A 22421-nucleotide genomic window follows, 5' to 3' on the forward strand; every position below is an offset into this window, starting at 1 on the left:
TGTAGTTGAACTTTCACTTAGGCCATCACAAGTTTTGATGAGCGATGTTTTTTTGAGAAAGAAGAGCTGGTAGGATACCGTTGCTGCCGCTGCTGCCGCCTGCCGCCAGGTTTGTTGTAGTTTTGAAGGTGATGAATGTAGTACTTCTGGCAGTTTGGGAGACACACAGATGATGATCAAACTAAATGTAAATTATGTGATCAGGCATATGGTCACTCTCTTGAACACTATGTGCTTAATTGTCCACTTATTGAGGAATACAGAGACAGACAGTATAATAACCTATGTGACATGTCAAGATATCTTATTAATGAAAATAAGATACCAGATATACTAAGCAAATTTCCTAAATTTGCTTGTAACAGATAAGTGAACTATAGATATGTAGATATAAATCCATATGTATTCCTGTTAACCCTTTGGGGGCCTAGTTCCTAGGCCTTTTGTGTATCCATATGCTCTCGCGCTACCGTCCACAGGATGGATATGGGGTGCACAATAAACTAGCCACTTCGGTGGCAAAATCTAATCTAATCTAAAATGAATGTGTCTGCAGTTCTAGAGTTCTCAGGTAGGGTATTCCAGATTTTAGGGCCTTTGACATACATTGAATTTTTGTAAAGGTTTAGTCGGACACGGGGAATGTCGTAGAGATGTTTGTTTCTGGTGTTATGCCTGTGGGTTCTGTCACAACTATCAAGAAAGCATTTTAGGTCAAGGTTGATATTAGAGTTTAAGGCCCTGTAGATATAGATTGCACAGTAGTAAGTGTGGATGTACTGAACTGGGAGTAAGTTTAGATCTTTGAAGAGTGGGGGGGTGTGCTGCCAGGGATGGGATTTAGTGATTATTCTTACTGCAGCTTTTTGTTGGGTTATTATTGGCTTTAGGTGTGTTGCTGCAGTTGATCCCCAAGCACAAATAGCATAGGTGAGGTATGGATAAATAAGTGAGTGGTATAGTGTGAGAAGGGCATTTTGCGGCACGTAGTATCGTATCTTGGAGAGGATCCCAACCGTTTTGGATACTTTTTTGGCTATATGCTGGATATGGGTGCTGAAATTCAGGTTATTGTCAAGGTATAAGACTAATTAGCAGATGTTTTGGCAGATTTGGTTAATATTGAGAAAAAATTATTTTATGGATTGGCAGAATTAAGAGCCTAGAGGTCACATGATAAAACTAGTTAGCAGATGTTTGGTTGATTTGGTTAATATTGTGAAATAAGACGATTTTTTAGCAAAGTCTTAAATTTATAAGCTGTCTGGGGATCCTTGACCTGTTCCGGTAGCAAGATCTTCGGGCCTTTTATGTACATAGCGTTCTTGCATACTGAGAGTCTGACTCAAGGGATGTTGAAAAGTGCCTTATGCCTTGTATTGTGACTGTGCATTCTGTTGTAATGGTGTTGAATGAGAATGTTGTTTGATCAGTGACCACTTGATCAATCTAAAACATTAATGCATGCTTAACTCTTTTGCTGACTTTGCTGTAGTACTATGCCTTTGAGTTCACTGGCCATGCCATAGTACTACATGATGAGCTCAGTTCACTCAGATAAGCTGTGAGTGGTAAATTTGAGCCTAGAAATGAGAGAATGGGCTGATGCAGTAAGTGTGCACCATATAAAAAAAATCCTGCAGCACACAGTGCATATTGAAAAAATTGTGACCGTGTTTTTTGTTTAACCCGTAAACGGTCCAAACGTATATATACGTTTTTTCAACATTTGAAAGTATGTAAAAAAGTAGATCTTTTTGTTTTTCTACATTTGAAAATGTGTAAAAAAAACTTTGATCAACTTTTTTTTTTTTTGTTATTTTTGAAAATATGTAAAAAAAACTTTTGTAGCACTACACATGTGAACGTAGATCTGCTTAGTATTGGGCCCCTACTTAAACAAGATGGGTCCTACACAGATGACAGCAAGGAAATGAGTGAGCTACTCAAGTCCCAATATGACTCAGCTTTTAGCAAGCCGCTTACCAGACTGAGAGTCGAAGATCAAAATGAATTTTTTATGAGAGAGCCACAGAATTTGATTAACACAAGCCTATCCGATGTTATCCTGACACCAAATGACTTCGAACAGGCGATAAATGACATGCCCATGCACTCTGCCCCAGGGCCAGACTCATGGAACTCCGTGTTCATCAAGAACTGCAAGAAGCCCCTATCATGAGCCTTTACCATCCTATGGAGAGGGAGCATGGACACGGGGGTCGTTGCAAGAAGTCTTTCTTCAAAGGAAGAATGTGTTAAGCTGAACTTCCCTGACAACACCCTGCTGCCTGCTAAGTGTGCATGGCTAATGGAAGCTGTACAGAAGCATCCTAACTCAAGGATCCAATTTAGGAAAAACACACACAACTTTGTGTTTGTGGAACAGAATGAAGAACTGATCAATGATCTACTTAGTACACCTTATGGGGATATTAAGCTGCTCCGACCTCCATCAGACACTCACCACTTTAAAAAATGGGTCAGTATCATAATCTTTGGATACCCTCTACATGGACCCATCCCATCTGACTCTCAGTGAGCATATCATCAAGCCTAAAAGACTTAAAGGAAAATCCCAAATTATTGCAGTTGGGTAGGTCCTGTGCCCCTCCCCCGAAATATCTGGGTGGATGGTTTACGTTTCCTAAACATCGAAGTGTACCTGCCCCCTAAACGTAGGTGTTACAAATGCCAGCACTATGGCCATGTTGCAGTAGACTGTGGAATACTACATTCTTGGTGTGGTAAGTGTGCTGGGAAACATTCCACTAGAGAATGCACAGTAGGCCTTGACAGCCAAAAATTTAAGTGTATTAACTGTAAAGAAGTTGGGGTTACAGTTTCCCACAAGGACTGCAGTCAGAACCCAAACAACCTTCGATGTAAACCTGATAACAGTCCTTTAATGGTAACTGAGGATGAGGCCATCCAGTCTACCACAGCCAGATCTGAGACTGAACCTCTGCAAAGTGTGCAAGAACCCCACCTCACTGCAAAGGATTCTGGTGATACCAGAATGCCATCACACACACCAGCTGTGGAGGAGCTAGCCATCCCTGCTAGCACATGTGGAAACTACTGGTCTGCCACTACTGATACCTATGGCTACACCTGAATATGAGGATGAGCTTGTCATTTTTCCCAATACACACAACTACAACAGTCAGACGGACACCACACAGGTAACCCCCCTAGAAATTGGAAATGTGTCAGATGCACAGGACCTACCTGCAATGAATGATGAAACAGACTTGCCACAGGCACCATCAGAGAACACTAATGTAACCATGGTACCCGTTAAGGTGATAGGTGTTAAAGAAAGCACTAACTCAGAAGTGCCATCCTCCAGAGAGGCATTGGATTCGCCTGACCTTCCTCATATTATAACAAATTTCCAGAAAAAAATTGAGCATCTTGAACAGATCCTGACAAGTTTAATAAATATATGTAATCAGGATGATGCTCTTGAGCATGGTGATGATGTCAAAAGTGCAGCAATCCCAGTTCAGCTTCCAGCAATTTGTAAGAAAGAAGCCCTTGACTCTTGCCTTCAAGACTTGCCTTTTAACTGGCTGCCAATATGCCGAAAAATGCTTAAAAATAAAGGTCCTGAAGATAAAGACGTACAAACTATGCTATTTGCTCTTAAGTATCTGCACACTGTAGTCAAAGCATAATAGTTTTACCATCTTATGAGCAAGAGATTGTAATAACTCACTACAATGGATACATTACAAATCTTTTCATGGAACATTACTTCCATCAGGAAGCGGTTGCCTGACTTACATCATATTAGTGCAACCAAGAATATTGATGTCGTCTGTTTGCAGGAATGCAGATTGAAAGATGGAGCACCTCCACCAAACTTGCCTGGATATGCAGCTTATAACCTAAGGTCAACCAACTGTTGTTTGATGTATGTCAGAAAGAACTTGCCACATTCACTCCTTGCCTTGCAGAGTCGAGTTAACATGCAGTACCATGGTGTCAAAGTATATGCAGTCGATTTTTCCATAAACATTTTTAATCTCCATGCCCCAGCGAACCAGCTTCGACCTGATGCTTTACCAGATCGCATCAATAGTGAACCTACCATCATTCTTGGAGATTTTAATTACCTGGAGTTTACCTGGAGAGAGTTCCGGGGGTCAACGCCCCCGCGGCCCGGTCTGAGACCAGGCCTCCTGGTGGATCAGAGCCTGATCAACCAGGCTGTTGCTGCTGGCTGCACGCAAACCAACATACGAGCCACAGCCCGGCTGATCCGGAACTGACTTTAGGTGCTTGTCCAGTGCCAGCTTGAAGACTGCCAGGGGTCTGTTGGTAATCCCCCTTATGTGTGCTGGGAGGCAGTTGAACAGTCTCGGGCCCCTGACACTTATTGTATGGTCTCTTAACGTGCTAGTGACACCCCTGCTTTTCATTGGGGGGATGGTGCATCGTCTGCCAAGTCTTTTGCTTTCGTAGTGGGTGATTTTCGTGTGCAAGTTCGGTACTAGTCCCTCTAGGATTTTCCAGGTGTATATAATCATGTATCTCTCCCTCCTGCGTTCCAGGGAATACAGGTTTAGGAACCTCAAGCGCTCCCAATAATTGAGGTGTTTTATCTCCGTTATGCGCGCCGTGAAAGTTCTCTGTACATTTTCTAGGTCGGCAATTTCACCTGCCTTGAAAGGTGCTGTTAGTGTGCAGCAATATTCCAGCCTAGATATATTGGTGAGTCTATAACAAACACCAATGGAACTAAACTAGTGAAATTGCTAAATGAGCATGATAATGTTCGAATTGTGGGCACTACTGAGCCTACTCACATATATGGTGGCATACTAGATCTGTGTCTTGGATTTAATACATCATATACGATGCATGACTCTGTCATAGTTGATGATCTTCTATCTGATCACTTCCCAAGACTAACAACTGTCAATCTTGATCACATCTCCAACAATCAAGGAGCTAAATACAGAAGGAGGAAACTTATTCTCAAACCAGAACACAGAGACAACTTTATTAACCACTTGGATCAATGGTATAAGAATTACGAGCCCATTGGCACACAAAAATTTAATGATGATTTAATTACCACTATTGAGAGTGTTCTCACAGATCAAGTGGGCAGGAATAGGAAACAAAGACTCTCCACTATAAATAACAATAAAAACCAATGTAAATACTATAATGATCCACAGGTGGCCCGGTGGCCTTGTGGCTAAAGCTCCCGCTTCACACACGGAGGGCCCGGGTTCGATTCCCGGCGGGTGGAAACATTTCGACACGTTTCCTTACACCTGTTGTCCTGTTCACCTAGCAGCAAATAGGTACCTGGGTGTTAGTCGACTGGTGTGGGTCGCATCCTGGGGGACAAGATTAAGGACCCCAATGGAAATAAGTTAGACAGTCCTCGATGACGCACTGACTTTCTTGGGTTATCCTGGGTGGCTAACCCTCCGGGGTTAAAAATCCGAACGAAATCTTATCTTATCTTAGCTACGCAATCTAACACATGCATCTAGGAGGATTGGTAAAGCATACCGTGAATGTAGAACCCCAGACCTGTTCAGAACGTTCCAAGCTGCACTAACAAATGCAAGGAATAGAAAGCAAGAACTTAGGCAACAGGAATGGGAACAGTTTGTTAGTGGATTAAATGGGTCCACCCCTTTAAGTTTGGCTTGGAAAGGTATAAATAAAATAACCAGGAAAAAGACTGGCAATGTTGCTCATCCCTTTCCTCTTGAAAAAGCAAATGACCTCATAAATGACTGGTCCAAAACATCCAGGCATGAAAACCTTCCATCTCATATTAGAAAAAAATTAGAGAGCACTTCTGAAGAAATGTTGAAACTGATTAATTTTATGAGCCAAAGTATTGATGAGAGTGATTGCCTCTTTACCGAGTATGAATTAGATAATGCATTAACTAAAGGTCGATCAACTGCTCCTGGAGAGGATGGTATAACCTATGATATTCTCAGAACTCTAAGGCACGTGCCTGATAACCCTTTGTTGGCACTGCATAATCTCAGTTACATTGAGGCAGTTCTTCCTACTTCCTGGACCAATAGTCTCATTGTGCAGAAATCGTACACCAAATCCAGTCATTCCTGGAGTGGAACCACAGTCGATGGCCTCCACTCCAAACCAACAGATACAGATACTAATGCCAAAAAAAAAATCCCCCCCCCAGTACCAACAATACCACCAGTCCGATAACATTCTTCTTTGCAAATATACAGGGTCTAAAGCCAGCAACAAACAACAAAATACCTTTCATCCGTGGACTGCTTGCAGAGGCAAAGGCAATGTTCACGGCTTTCACTGAGACCCACATAAAGGATCACTTGGACAACGAAATATGGATCCCAGGTTACAACCTATACAGATGTGACAGAGTGAACAGGCAAAAGGGGGGGGTTGGCCTGTACATTGCAGAGTCACTTGTTTGCACAGAACTGCTTAATGCCTCAAATGATGTAGTGGAAGTTTTAGCAGTAAAGGTCGAGAACCAAAACCTAGTCATTGTGGTAGTCTACAAGCCTCCGGATGCAACATCCCGGCAATTCCATGAACAGCTGTTAAAAATTGACAACTGTCTGGAAAATCTTCCAGCTCCTGCACCCAACATCTTGCTCCTGGGGGATTTCAACTTAAGGCACCTAAAATGGAGGAATATAGCAAATAATATTGTTGCAGTAATAACACCAGGAGGCAGCTCTGATGAAAACTCACACTCACACGAGCTTTTAAATCTCTGCACAAAATTCAATTTAAACCAGCAAATAATAGAGCCTACTAGACTGAAGAATACACTAGACCTCATCTTCACTAACAATGATGATCTGATAAGAAATGTCACCATATCAAAAACAATATACTCAGATCACAACATAATTGAGGTTCAGACATGTATGCGTGGAGCCCCAGACCGACAAAATGAGACTAGTCACGAGGGAGCATTCACCAAATTCAACTTCAATAACAAAAACATAAAGTGGGACCAAGTAAACCAAGTCCTAACCGATATAAGCTGGGAAGATATACTAAGCAACACAGACCCAAACTTATGCCTAGAACAGATTAACTCGGTGGCACTCGATGTATGCACAAGGCTTATTCCTCTAAGAAAAAGGAGGAGTAGATGTAAAATAGAAAGAGACAGGCGCTCCCTTTACAGGCGACGGAAAAGAATAACAGAGCGGCTAAAAGAGGTCAATATATCTGAAATGCGCAGGGAGACACTGGTCAGAGAAATAGCAAGCATCGAACTTAAGCTAAAAGAATCCTTTAGGAGTCAGGAATCGCGGGAAGAACTAAAAGCCATAAATGAAATCGAAAGAAACCCAAAGTATTTCTTCTCCTATGCCAAATCAAAATCGAGAACAACGTCCAGTATTGGGCCCCTACTTAAACAAGATGGGTCCTACACAGATGACAGCAAGGAAATGAGTGAGCTACTCAAGTCCCAATATGATTCAGTTTTTAGCAAGCCGCTAACCAGACTGAGAGTCGAAGATCAAAATGAATTTTTTATGAGAGAGCCACAAAATTTGATTAACACAAGCCTATCCGATGTTATCCTGACGCCAAATGACTTCGAACAGGCGATAAATGACATGCCCATGCACTCTGCCCCAGGGCCAGACTCATGGAACTCTGTGTTCATCAAGAACTGCAAGAAGCCCCTATTATGAGCCTTTTCCATCCTATGGAGAGGGAGCATGGACTCGGGGGTCGTCCCTCAGTTACTAAAAACAACAGACATAGCCCCACTCCACAAAGGGGGCAGTAAAGCAACAGCAAAGAACTACAGACCGATAGCACTAACATCCCATATCATAAAAATCTTTGAAAGGGTCCTAAGAAGCAAGATCACCACCCATCTAGAAACCCATCAGTTACACAACCCAGGGCAACATGGGTTTAGAACAGGTCGCTCCTGTCTGTCTCAACTACTGGATCACTACGACAAGGTCCTAAATGCACTAGAAGACAAAAAGAATGCAGATGTAATATATACAGACTTTGCAAAAGCCTTCGACAAGTGTGACCATGGCGTAATAGCGCACAAAATGCGCGCTAAAGGAATAACAGGAAAAGTCGGTCGATGGATCTATAATTTCCTCACTAACAGAACACAGAGAGTAGTCGTCAACAGAGTAAAGTCCGAGGCAGCTACGGTGAAAAGCTCTGTTCCACAAGGCACAGTACTAGCTCCCATCTTGTTCCTCATCCTCATATCCGACATAGACAAGGATGTCAGCCACAGCACCGTGTCTTCCTTTGCAGATGACACCCGAATCTGCATGACAGTGTCTTCCATTGCAGACACTGCAAGGCTCCAGGCGGACATCAACCAAATCTTTCAGTGGGCTGCAGAAAACAATATGAAGTTCAACGATGAGAAATTTCAATTACTCAGTTATGGTAAACATGAGGAAATTAAATCTTCATCAGAGTACAAAACAAATTCTGGCCACAAAATAGAGCGAAACACCAACGTCAAAGACCTGGGAGTGATTATGTCGGAGGATCTCACCTTCAAGGACCATAACATTGTATCAATCGCATCTGCTAGAAAAATGACAGGATGGATAATGAGAACCTTCAAAACTAGGGAGGCCAAGCCCATGATGACACTCTTCAGGTCACTTGTTCTATCTAGGCTGGAATATTGCTGCACTCTAACAGCACCTTTCAAGGCAGGTGAAATTGCCGACCTAGAAAATGTACAGAGAACTTTCACGGCGCGCATAACGGAGATAAAACACCTCAATTACTGGGAGCGCTTGAGGTTTCTAAACCTGTATTCCCTGGAACGCAGGAGGGAGAGATACATGATTATATACACCTGGAAAATCCTAGAGGGACTAGTACCGAACTTGCACACCAAAATCACTCACTACGAAAGCAAAAGACTTGGCAGACGATGCACCATCCCCCCAATGAAAAGCAGGGGTGTCACTAGCACGTTAAGAGACCATACAATAAGTGTCAGGGGCCCGAGACTGTTCAACTGCCTCCCAGCACACATAAGGGGGATTACCAACAGACCCCTGGCAGTCTTCAAGCTGGCACTGGACAAGCACCTAAAGTCAGTTCCTGATCAGCCGGGCTGTGGCTCGTACGTTGGTTTGCGTGCAGCCAGCAGCAACAGCCTGGTTCATCAGGCACTGATCCACCAGGAGGCCTGGTCACAGACCGGGCCGCGGGGGCGTTGACCCCCGAAACTCTCTCCAGGTAAACTCCAGGTAAGCCCCAACAGCCTGATACATTTAGACCGATCTCCTTAACTAGTTGTCTTTGTAAAACTTTTGAAAGAATGATACTTAACAGACTGTACTACAGAATCAGACACCAACTTTCCCCCTACCTCTATGGGTTATGAAAGGTAAAAGTGTCCAGAACTGTATTTCCACCTTTCTCACTGCACACACCTCTACTAGTTTTACCACTTTCCTTGATCTAAAATCTGCATTTGAGATTGTGAACAGAACCGTTATACCACATGAACTAGCCAAAATGAATATTGGTGGTAGCTTACTCTGCTGGATAATAGGATACCTGTCAAATAGAGTATCCTCTGTCCTTTACCAAAGCTTCAGAAGTGATTCTAAAGAAATGTCTTTAGGTACACCGCAGGGAGGAGTTCTTAGTCCCATGCTATTTAATATTCTGATTAATGCTCTCCTAAATGCTCTACCTGCCTCACCTAAACATATAACTATAAGCTATGCTGATGATATCATGATCCATACAACTGGGCATAAGAAGATGAATACCATTCTTAATGAAGTTCAAGCAATTTGTAATCGACTAGGCCTCATAATATCTTCCTCTAAAACAAAGATATTAACAAGCAAACGACATCCCCCACCCATCTATTTGCAGGGTGAAATCATTAGCTACGTTAAAACTTACAGATATCTTGGTGTAGATGTACCCTTTAACAAATCCACTATACCACAACTAAACAAGAAATGCAAAGCTAGGCTAAATGCTCTCAAAGCTGTTGCTGGCTACAACCCCAACTATGGTGCTGTAGTGATACTGGTCCTGTGGGGAGCAGCAGCAGGATAATACTGCACCACCTCTAGGGGCCCTTAACAACAACAACAGTTTGGTGTGTGTCATGGGCACCAACACATGGTGTGTGATTCTCTCCTACTTTATCCATTTATCAGCGATGCAGATTACATGGTGAGTTTAAATATGTGGCCTGTAGTTATAACTTTTCTCTTGACATATGCAAGACATCACCATCCCTGTAGAAGCTATTATTAGATGTACTAGTCATTATATTTTGTTGTTGCAGAAGTACTATGAAGATTCTATGTTCAATAAAGCCTAGAGATAAGGCCTGTGTTTCTATCACAACAATTTATTGAACATAGAATCCTGGGCTACCTGGTGGTGATCCTGCGCTAGACTACATCACAACATGGAGCGTTTACTGAAACCTGAGAGGCTAGACTGTGACCCCAGCTTATCAACGGCTGCTCAGGAATGGAAGCACTGGTTTAAGACTTTCGAAAACTTCTTGGGAGCCCTTCCTAAAGAAGATCTAGATAAACTAAGTCTGCTCATCAATTTTGTGTCACCTAAGATATATGAGGCTATTTCTGAGTGTAATACCTACGAAGATGCTATCAAAACCCTCAAGTCTCAGTATATTAAACCTACAAATGAAATCTTTGCACGCTATCGCCTTGCAACTCGCCGCCAGCAGATTGATGAATCCTTAGAGGAATACTTTCAAGCACTGAAAATTTTAGGTAAGGACTGTCACTTCCAAGCAGTGACAGCTGCTCAGTATTGTGAAGAGTCCATCAGGGATGCTTTTATCAGTGGCCTGCAATCACCAATAATAAGGCAGCGTTTATTGGAGAATAAAACTCTCGACTTAGCCGCTGCCTTTGACCAGGCAAGAGCTCTAGATTCAGCCCAGAAGAATTCTGAAGTATACAGTACCACTCAGCCTTCTCGAGTGGTAAGTGCTGCAATTCCTGACCAAGACTCTTGCAATGAAGTTACTGTGGAACCTGCCTCAGTGACAGCAGCAGCAGGTATGGTGTGTTTCTTTTGTGGTTTTTCAAGACATCCACGTCCAAAGTGTCCTGCTCGTGAAGCAATGTGCCGTAAATGCCACAAGAAAGGTCACTTTGCTAAAGTATGTCGTGCTAATGCATCAACAAGAGCTAGTGCCTCCACACATTCCAGTGATCATGCGACTCTAGCAACAGTGACTTCTGCGGCTACTCCAAATTCACTGTCAAAGGCAGTTGTGAAAGTATTCATCAAAGGAACAGAAGTAGATGGTCTTATTGATAGTGGCAGCTCAGAGAGTTTCATCAACCTTGACTTAGTTAAACGGCTCTCCTTGACTCTACATCACTCATCAGGTACCGTTTCCATGGCATCAACATCTCTCTCTATTCAGACCTTAGGGTTTTGTAAGGTAAATCTCAGAGTTAATGGAAAGGATTATCAAGATGTACATTTAGCTATTCTGCCACAACTGTGCTCTGATGTTATCCTTGGTCAGGACTTTCAGAAGCTGCATGGTAGTGTCACCTTAACATATGGAGGTGAACTGCCTCCTCTTGTTGTCTGTGGACTTAGCACTTTAAGGGTAAACTGTGAAGTCGCAGGGTAGTAACATGAGTACTAGGAGAACTAGTAATAGGCAAAATGAGGAGGATATTGGAAAGCCAGTGGCACTAATTGACAAGGACAGTAATAAGTTTAGTGGAATAACAGAAAGGAGCAGGAAGGGTAAAGAGAGTGGAGGGTCCTTAAGTATATATTACACAAATAGTCGCAGTGCTAGGAATAAGATGGACGAGTTGAGACTAGTTGCTAGTGCAGGTAACATAGATGTATTTGCCATTACTGAGACGTGGTTTAACTCAAAAAGTCGGGACATGCCTGCAGAATGTCACATTCAGGGTTTTAAATTGTTCCAAGTAGATAGAAGTATCGGGAAGGGGGGTGGGGTGGCATTGTATGTCCGAGATCGCTTGAACTGTTGCATAAAAACGGGTATTAAGTCTGAAGTAACACATACAGAGTCTGTTTGGATAGAATTTTCAGAGGGGCATGAAAAATTAATTTTAGGTGTGATATACCGTCCCCCAAATTTAGATAGGGACCAAGGGAGACTACTATGGGAGGAAATTGTTAGGGCCACAAGGCACGATAATGTAGTAATTCTAGGAGACTTTAACTTTAGTCATATTGATTGGAATTTCTTGACTGGGAATTTAGAATCATACGATTTCTTAGAAGTAGTTCAGGATTGTTTTTTGAAGCAGTTTGTGACAGAACCTACAAGGGGAAATAACCTGCTTGACTTAGTTCTGGCAAACAATGAATCCCTTGTTAATAATTTAGAAGTTTCAGAGGAACTGGGTGCTAGCGACCACAAGTCAATTACATTTAGAATTGAATGGAAGTATGATAGTAGGGATAACTCAGTAACAGTCCCAGATTTTCGCTTAGCAGATTACGATGGGCTTAGAGAACACTTATCATCTGTTGACTGGGGTAACGAAGAGAGCTATCAATATGACAGTTTTCTGAACACAATACATGCTGCTCAAAGAACGTTTATCCCTTATAAGGAAATTAGATCAAATAGAAATGACCCAAAATGGATGAATAATAGGCTGAAATATCTACTAGGGCATAAGAAAGGAATTTATAGGCGTATCAAAAGAGGCGAGGGTCATCTTATGAATCAGTATATTGACATTAAGAGGGACATTAAAAAGGGGATAAGAAAAGCTAAAAGGGACTATGAAATTAAAGTTGCTAGGGATTCTAAAACTAACCCAAAAAGTTTTTTCCAGGTATATAGAACAAAAGTCAGAGATAAGATAGGTCCCCTTAAAAATAACTATGGGCATCTTACTGACAAAGAGAATGGAATGTGCTCGATTTTAAATAATTATTTTCTCTCGGTTTTTACACAGGAAGACACTAATAATATTCCGGTAATTAATTTTTATAGTGGATCAGAAGAAGATAAATTATGTAACATCACAGTCACTAGTGAAATGGTTGTGAAGCAGATAGACCGACTGAAGCAAAATAAGTCACCGGGTCCTGATGAGGTTTTTTCAAGGGTTCTTAAGGAATGCAAAATGGAAGTCTGTGAACCATTAACTAATATTTTTAATTTATCTCTTCAAACAGGTGCAGTGTCTGATATGTGGAAGATGGCTAATGTAATTCCTATTTTTAAAACAGGGGACAAGTCGTTACCGTCAAATTACCGCCCAATAAGCCTGACCTCAATTGTAGGCAAATTACTAGAGTCAATTATAGCTGAGATTATAAGAAGCCATCTCGATAAGCATAGCTTGATTAAAGATACTCAGCATGGATTCACAAGAGGCCGGTCCTGTCTAACTAATTTATTAACTTTCTTCAGTAAAGCTTTTGAGGCTGTTGACCACAATAAAGAATTTGATATTATTTACTTAGATTTTAGTAAGGCATTTGATAGAGTTCCTCACCAAAGACTGTTGAAGAAAGTAGCAGCTCATGGCATTGGGGGAAGGGTGCTCTCGTGGATCGAATCATGGCTCACAGACAGGAAGCAAAGAGTGTCCATAAATGGGGTTAAATCCGAGTGGGGATCAGTAACAAGTGGCGTTCCACAGGGATCAGTCTTGGGCCCGTTGTTGTTTATAATATATATCAATGATCTTGATGAAGGAATTACTAGTGATATGAGCAAATTCGCCGATGACACGAAGATAGGTAGGATAATTGATTCAAACGTAGATGTTAGGGAACTTCAGGAGGATTTAGACAAACTCTACTCTTGGTCAGAAAAGTGGCAGATGCAGTTCAATGTAGATAAATGCAAGGTTCTGAAGCTCGGGAGTGTCCATAACCCTAGCACTTATAAGTTAAATAATGTAGAACTTAACCATACAGATTGCGAAAAGGACTTGGGGATTATGGTAAGCAGCAACCTTAAATCAAGACAGCAATGCCTAAGCGTACGTAATAAGGCAAATAGATTACTGGGATTTATATCAAGAAGTGTAAGCAACAGAAGTCCAGAGGTCATACTGCAGCTTTATACATCATTAGTAAGGCCTCACCTAGATTATGCAGCTCAATTCTGGTCTCCATATTACAGAATGGACATAAATTCGTTAGAAAACATTCAGCGTAGGATGACTAAATTAATACATAGCATTAGAAATCTTCCTTATGAAGAAAGATTGAAGACTCTTAAGTTACATTCACTTGTTAGACGAAGAATGAGGGGAGACCTGATCGAAGTGTATAAGTGGAAGATAGGTATTAATAAAGGGGATATTAACAAGGTCTTGAGGATATCTCTCCAAGAGAGAACCCGCAGTAATGGATTTAAATTAGATAAGTTTAGATTTAGAAAGGACATAGGAAAGTATTGGTTTGGAAATAGGGTAGTTGATGAGTGGAACAGTCTACCTAGTTGGGTTATTGAGGCTAGGACCTTGGGTAGTTTCAAATTTAGGTTGGATAAGTACATGAGTGGGAGGGGTTGGATTTGAGTGGGACTTGCACATCAGAGCTTATTTCTTGGGTAGCATTGAAAATTGGGTTGGTCAAATGTTTGTTAGTGGGATGAATTGTAAAGGACCTGCCTAGTATGGGCCAACAGGCCTGCTGCAGTGTTCCTCCTTTCTTATGTTCTTATGTTCTTAAAGCTGTTTGCAAATCATACCGCGGATTGCCATCCTATATCAGCTAAGTCACGCCGCTATTCTTATGAGGATCGGATGTTCATTGAGAAAGAAACTCAGAGGCTGCTGAAGGAGGGTATTATAGAACCGAGTGATTCCCCTTGGCGTGCACAGGTTGTTGTTGTTAAAGATGGTTATAGGAAACGGAGACTGGCTATCGATTACTCTGAGACAATCAACAAATTTACACTTCTTGATGGGTACCCTCTACCTCGAATTGACGATACAGTGAACAAAATTGCTCAGTACTACGTGTTTAGCACAATTGATCTGCAGAGTGCCTATCATCAAGTCCCTATAAGGAATGAAGATAAACCATACACAGCGTTTCAGGCGAGTGATGGCCTGTATCAGTTTACCAGAGTCCCTTTTGGAGTCACCAATGGGGTAGCCTGCTTCCAACGAATTATGGATTCACTCATTCAGGAAGAGCAACTCATGGGAACCTACGCGTATTTAGATAATGTTACCATTTGTGGCAAGACCCAGGAGGAACATGATGCAAACCTTGATAAGTTTTTGGAAGCCGCCAAGAAGAAAAATATCAGTTACAATGAGGAAAAGTGCACTTTTTCAACTAAAAGGCTTAGCATCCTTGGTTATGTAGTGGAAGGAGGTTCAATATTCCCAGACCCTGAACGACTACGACCTCTACGGGAACTTCCAATGCCTCAAGACAAAAAGTCACTCCGAAGAACTCTTGGTCTCTTTGCTTATTACTCACAATGGATCTACAACTATTCAAGTAAAGTCCGCCCATTGAGTGCTACCACATTTCCTGTGACAAAGGAAGCAGAAGCTGCTTTCCATACTCTCAAACAGGACATTGAAAACTCAGTAGTTCAAGCCATTGATGAGTCCCTACCATTCGAAGTGGAAACGGATGCATCTGACATTGCCATTGCTGCAGTCTTATCTCAGGCAGGACGACCAGTAGCCTTCTTTTCGAGAACTTTTCAAGGATCAGAGAAATGTTATGCTGCTGTAGAAAAGGAAGCCCAGGCCATCATAGAAGCAGTTCGCCACTGGAGGCATTATTTAACTGGTAGACATTTCACCATAAGGACTGACCAACGGTCCGTGATGTATATGTTCGACAAGAGGCACAAAAGTAAGATAAAGAATGACAAGATATTACGCTGGAGGATGGAACTATCGTGTTATGACTTTGATATTCTGTACCGACCGGGTCAAGAGAACATCTCACCTGATGCATTCTCTAGGTCCCACTGTGGAGCAGCATGTCATGATTTGCAATCACTCTCAGCTCTCCACAAGGCTTTGTGTCACCCAGGAGTTACACGCCTGTACCATTTTGTCAAATCAAAGAACATGCCCTACTCAGTGGAAGATGTGCGACAAGTGATCAGAGCATGCAGAGTATGTGCAGAGTGCAAGCCAAACTTTCATCAGCCAGAGAAGACTCATCTCATAAAATCCACCCAGCCTTTCGAAAGATTGAATATAGATTTCAAAGGACCTCTACCAAGCACAAATCAGAATAGGTATTTCCTTAACATAGTAGATGAATATTCAAGGTTTCCCTTTGTATTCCCCTGTGCAAATATGGCTGCTTCAACTGTTATTAGTTGTCTTTCACAGTTGTTCTCTATTTTTGGTATGCCAGCTTATATCCATTCAGACAGGGGATCCTCGTTCATGAGTAACGAACTTCAGGAGTTTTTGGCTAGCAAAGGTATTGCCTGCAGCAGAACAACAAGCTACAACCCTCAAGGCAATGGTCAAGTGGAGCGGTTCAATGGTACTATATGGAAGGCAGTTACAATGACATTAAAGTCGCGCAATCTACCTGTTCAACACTGGCAAACTGTCCTACCTGATGCTCTTCACTCTATTAGATCACTGCTGTGCACAGCTACTAATGCAACCCCTCATGAAAGACTCCTCAACTATTCACGTCGTTCCTCTACGGGAGCCTCCGTGCCCACTTGGTTATGTCATCCTGGACCCGTTCTCCTGAAGAGTCACCGTAGGATGAACAAGACGGATCCTTTAGTGGAAGAGGTAGAGCTCCTGCAAGCTAATCCACATTACGCCCACATTCGCTACCAAAATGGTGAAGAGACTACAGTATCTACAAGACATTTAGCCCCAGTTGAAATCCCTATTAGTGTGGAATCTCAAGATACACCAATAGATGTGAAAGATGCTTCGTTTTCTCCTGGAAAGCCCCTTGAGACTACCCCTATGGAAATAGAGGATTCTGCTCCAGCAGTTAATCAAACCCCGCTGGAAAATATCGAACCTGGTGAAGAGGCTCAAGGGCTACGAAGGTCGGGACGTGTACGTCGCCCACCTAACAGTTTGGGAGATTACTGTCTCTGATATTTTAGAAGGGGGAGATTGTAGTGATACTGGTCCTGTGGGGAGCAGCAGCAGGATAATACTGCACCACCTCTAGGGGCCCTTAACAACAACTACAGTTTGGTGTGTGTCATGGGCACCAACACATGGTGTGTGATTCTCTCCTACTTTATCCATTTATCAGCGATGCAGATTACATGGTGAGTTTAAATATGTGGCCTGTAGTTATAACTTTTCTCTTGACATATGCAAGACATCACCATCCATGTAGAAGCTATTATTAGATGTACTAGTCATTATATTTTGTTGTTGCAGAAGTACTATGAAGATTCTATGTTCAATAAAGCCTAGAGATAAGGCCTGTGTTTCTATCACAACAGGTGCTAATGTGAGAATCGTGAGAATGATGTACATAGCCTATGTTAGGTCCTTAATTGATTATGCTGCTCCCATGTTGATATTAGCTAGAGAAAGTTCTCTCCGACCCTTGGAGTTAATGCAAAATGAAGCTCTCAGGATTATTCTTGGCTGTCCCAGATCTACAAAAGTTCTTAACATGAGGAAGGAGCTTGGTATTTCTAGTACCAGTGATAGGATTATTGAGATTAACACTGTACTCGGTATTAGAATGTTGAGAAACGAACCAGACACTGTCACAATGAATCTTAACAAGTGTCTAGAGGTAAATACACACAGATCTAAATGGATTGTGAAAACGTGCAATTACATCAAGTTTTATAACCTGCATGAACTGTATCACTGTAGGCAACAAGAGCATTTCACCCCTCCGTGGAAGATGTGTTCATTTAATATCACATACCTGCAAGTCCCTCCCAAGAAGCTCATTGCTAGTAATCCCTTCCTTAAATCTCTTGTTAGAGCAACTGCTCAAGAAGAAATTTCTGGCCTAGCTGGTAGTAATAAGTTATCACAAGTTATAAACACTGATGGATCTAAACAGGAGTCTTCTGGCAGGGCTGCATCTGCTCTTGTTGCCACCTCCCTAGTTAAGAACGATAATAAACTTGTTGAGTTAGGCATAAGAATTAACAACTGGGCGCCTACACTGCAAACTGAATTGTTTGCAATCCTAATGGCGCTAAAGCTAACCTATGACACTGAGCTTGACTCTATCATCATTACTGATTCTATGTCATCATTGAAGGCTCTTGACTCATATAATGACTCCAACAACATGCTCATTGGAGAAGCCAGGTATAGATACTCAAAAATTAGGGACAAAGGAATTAATGTACAATTGCTATGGATCCCATCACACATTGGATTACTCCTTCATGATAAAGTTGATATGTTAACCAAGAAGAGTACCCAGAAGGAGAATGTAGAATATAACTTTGGTATAAATGTGTCTAGCATTAGGAATAATATTAGGAGAGAAGTAAATAATGAAAATGATTGTTATAGGAATGCAGTTAGAAGCCTGAGTAGATCTATAACCCATGTTTATGGAGCAACATGCAATGTGAACAGACTGACTGATGTTGTAGTGGCCAGGCTTAGGCTTGGTTACAAGTACTTCTGGCAGTTTGGGAGACACACAGATGATGATCAAACTAAATGTAAATTATGTGATCAGGCATATGGTCATTCTCTTGAACACTATGTGCTTAATTGTCCACTTATTGAGGAAAACAGAGACAGACAGTATAATAACCTATGTGACATGTCAAGATATCTTATTAATGAAAATAAGATACCAGATATACTAAGCAAATTTCCTAAATTTGCTTGTAACAGATAAGTGAACTATAGATATGTAGATATAAATCCATATGTATTCCTGTTAACCTTTTGGGGCCGAGTTCCTAGGCCTTTTGTGTATCCATATGCTCTCGCGCTACCGTCCACAGGATGGATATGGGGTGCACAATAAACTAGCCACTTCGGTGGCAAAATCTAAAATCTAATCCACAAAGGGGGCAGTAAAGCAACAGCAAAGAACTACGGACCGATAGCACTAACATCCCATATCATAAAAATCTTTGAAAGGGTCCTAAGAAGCAAGATCACCACCCATCTAGAAACCCATCAGTTACACAACCCAGGGCAACATGGGTTTAGAACAGGTCGCTCCTGTCTGTCTCAACTATTGGATCACTACGACAAGGTCCTAGATGCACTAGAAGACAAAAAGAATGCAGATGTAATATATACAGACTTTGCAAAAGCCTTCGACAAGTGTGACCATGGCGTAATAGCGCACAAAATGCGTGCTAAAGGAATAACAGGAAAAGTCTGTAGATGGATCTATAATTTCCTCACTAACAGAACACAGAGAGCAGTAGTCAACAGAGTAAAGTTCGAGGCAGCTACGGTGAAAAGCTCTTTTCCACAAGGCACAGTACTCGCTCCCATCTTGTTCCTCATCCTCATATCTGACAGACAAGGATGTCAGCCACAGCAGCGTGTCTTCCTTTGCAGATGACACCCGAATCTGCATGACAGTGTCTTCCATTGCAGAAACTGCAAGGCTCCAGGCGGACATCAACCAAACCTTTCAGTGGGCTGCAGAAAACAATATGAAATTCAACGATGAGAAATTTCAATTACTCAGATATGGTAAACACGAGGAAATTAAATCTTCATCAGAGTACAAAACAAATTCTGGCCACAAAATAGAGCGAAACACCAACGTCAAAGACCTGGGAGTGATCATGTCGGAGGATCTCACCTTCAAGGACCATAACATTGTATCAATCGCATCTGCTAGAAAAATGACAGGATGGATAATGAAAACCTTCAAAACTAGGGATGCCAAGCCCATGATGACACTTTTCAGGTCACTTGTTCTATCTAGGCTGGAATATTGCTGCACACTAACAGCACCTTTCAAGGCAGGTGAAATTGCTGACCTAGAAAATGTACAGAGAACCTTCACGGCGCGCATAACGGAGATAAAACATCTCAATTACTGGGAGCGCTTGAGGTTCCTAAACCTGTATTCCCTGGAACGCAGGCGGGAGAGATACATGATTATATACACCTGGAAAATCCTAGAGGGACTAGTACCGAACTTGCACACGAAAATCACTCACTACGAAAGCAAAATACTTGGCAGACGATGCAACATCCCCCCAATGAAAAGCAAGGGTGTCACTAGCACGTTAAGAGACCATACAATAAGTGTCAGGGGCCCGAGACTGTTCAACTGCCTCCCAGCATACATAAGGGGGATTACCAACAGACCCCTGGCAGTCTTCAAGCTGGCACTGGACAAGCACCTAAAGTCAGTTCCTGATCAGCCGTTTTTGTAAATTGTGAGTTCATTACCTCTGTAACTTGCTCAGCTATCAAAACTTTGGAGTCCAGTCCCTGGACCAATTATGTACCTCTGTAATCTTTTGACTACCGCCCACAGGATGGGTATGGGGTGCATAATAAACATATTAAACTAAACTAAACTAAACTGATCAGCCGGGCTGTGGCTCGTACGTTGGTTTGCGTGCAGCCAGCAGTAACAGCCTGGTTGATCAGGCTCTGATCCACCAGGAGGCCTGGTCACAGACCGGGTCGCGGGGGCGTTGACCCCCGGAACTCTCTCAAGGTAAACTCCAGGTAAAGATATAAGAATTACGAGCCCATTGGCACACAAAAATTTAATGATGATTTAGTCGCCACTTTTCTTGAAATACGAGACGTTACTGTGAATTTCATATAACCTGTAGTTACCAGCGGTCGCAATATACACAACGAGAAGCAATTATTACTACAGAAAAAGCGCCCTTCCTCCAAAATTTGCACCAGTCAACTATAGTGATAATATAGCACTTATTGTGGTGGAGACGGAAAAAAAAAAAAAAAAAAAAAAAAAAAAAAAAATAGAAAAGCCAGATACAGCGATTGATAAACAAGGTGACCGTTCGTCATTGTAGGAGCTGCCAGATATCACCGGCTCTTCAACACGCAAGTTATACTTTTGTATCAATCAAATCACATATTACTCGGGTAGATAATTTCCAGTAGATCCTTCATGTGTTAGCTCAAATCACCGACCAGTATGGTTTAAATAAGTGACCCACTGATCAGATCAGATAGACTGGTCCGAACCCTTGACTGGTCCGAACCCTTGACTGGTCCGAACCCTTGACTGGTCCGAACCCTTGACTGGTCCGAACCCTGGACTGGTTTCAAACGGTTTCGTTGTGCAACACCTAGCAGGTTATTAATAGAATATTCAAGAGGTTGCTAGTAGAATTGCAGTAAATCAACCATTCAAATCATTATGAAGCTGTGTGTAGTCTGTGGTCAGTCAAACAAACGGGCTTCCACATGCATAAATTGTCATTTCTGTGGAAATTGGTGTCACTCCCCTTGTGCAGATATCCAAGAACTAGCTACAAGCAGTATTAAAACAGGGAAGTGTTTTTGGGTATGCCCAAATGAGATAAATCTGTGGACTAAAATCACAAGGGTATTAAAAGAGGTCAACATCAAAGCTGCTTTCATAGAAAACCTGGAAGCTTTCTACAACAGATGGGAACATAAAAAGTCTGGGCTGAATGGTACTGCCCTTGATACTGGCCATGTAGTCAGAAACTGTAAGGCTGGAGATGATGTCCTGGTAGTCAGTAAATGGGGGGCTGATAGTGCTGTCCTGGGAGACAGTAATGGTGAAGCTGGAGGTGCTGTCCTGGGAGACAGTAATGGTGAAGCTGGAGATGCTGTCCTGGGAGACAGTAATGGGGAAGCTGGAGATGCTGTCCTTGGAGACAGTAATGGTGAAGCTGGAGATTTTGTCCAGGTAGTCGGGAATTATACGCAGGAAGGAATACATATAAATGACCCCATAGGGGACAGGAGCCATAGTAGGGAAACAAGTGTAGTCAAAGATAAGATAAAACCAATATTGCAAACTAGAAATACCGCAGGAAATAGCAAACAAGAGGACTCCACTAGCAATAGTGAGGATATATTACCAAAAACAAATGGTGGGAGCTCCATTGTTGGTGCTAGGGAGGATAGAAGTAAGACAGGGAAACATGCACCAACAGGGAATACAGTCACAGAAACCCAAGGCAAACGGAAACCAAGCCTGTGCACATACTATGCACTCGGTATCTGCTGGCATGGGAAATCTGGAAAAACAGATGGGACGTGCAACTATGACCACCCTAGGAAATGCCATGCCCATATGACAACAGGAAAATGCAAACTCCCTTCCTGTAAGCTTTTTCACCCTGAACTGTGTACCTCTTCAGTACAGGAAAGACTGTGCTATAACTTAAATTGCCAGGCATACCATCTAAAGGGGACAAAAAGATACAAAACATCCAGGCCATGGGAAAACCTGGGTAGCCACAGCCACTCAAGAGGGAGAGGTTTTTTAGT

At 42.1% G+C, this 22421-nt stretch overlaps 1 protein-coding gene across 1 annotated transcript in view; it reads right to left on the reverse strand.

Moving 5' to 3' along the window:
- LOC128684317 (all trans-polyprenyl-diphosphate synthase PDSS2-like) overlaps positions 1 to 22421 on the reverse strand; it is a 95262-nt gene that overhangs the window by 31597 nt on the left and 41244 nt on the right. Inside the window, exon 3 of the mRNA XM_070098308.1 lies at positions 4644 to 4725. Within this exon, the coding sequence (XP_069954409.1) occupies positions 4644 to 4725 (82 nt within the window). The remainder of the gene's footprint in view (positions 1 to 4643; positions 4726 to 22421) is intronic.

Source organism: Cherax quadricarinatus, chromosome 4, assembly GCF_038502225.1.
Source record: "Cherax quadricarinatus isolate ZL_2023a chromosome 4, ASM3850222v1, whole genome shotgun sequence".
In the NCBI taxonomy this organism is placed as follows: domain Eukaryota; kingdom Metazoa; phylum Arthropoda; class Malacostraca; order Decapoda; family Parastacidae; genus Cherax; species Cherax quadricarinatus.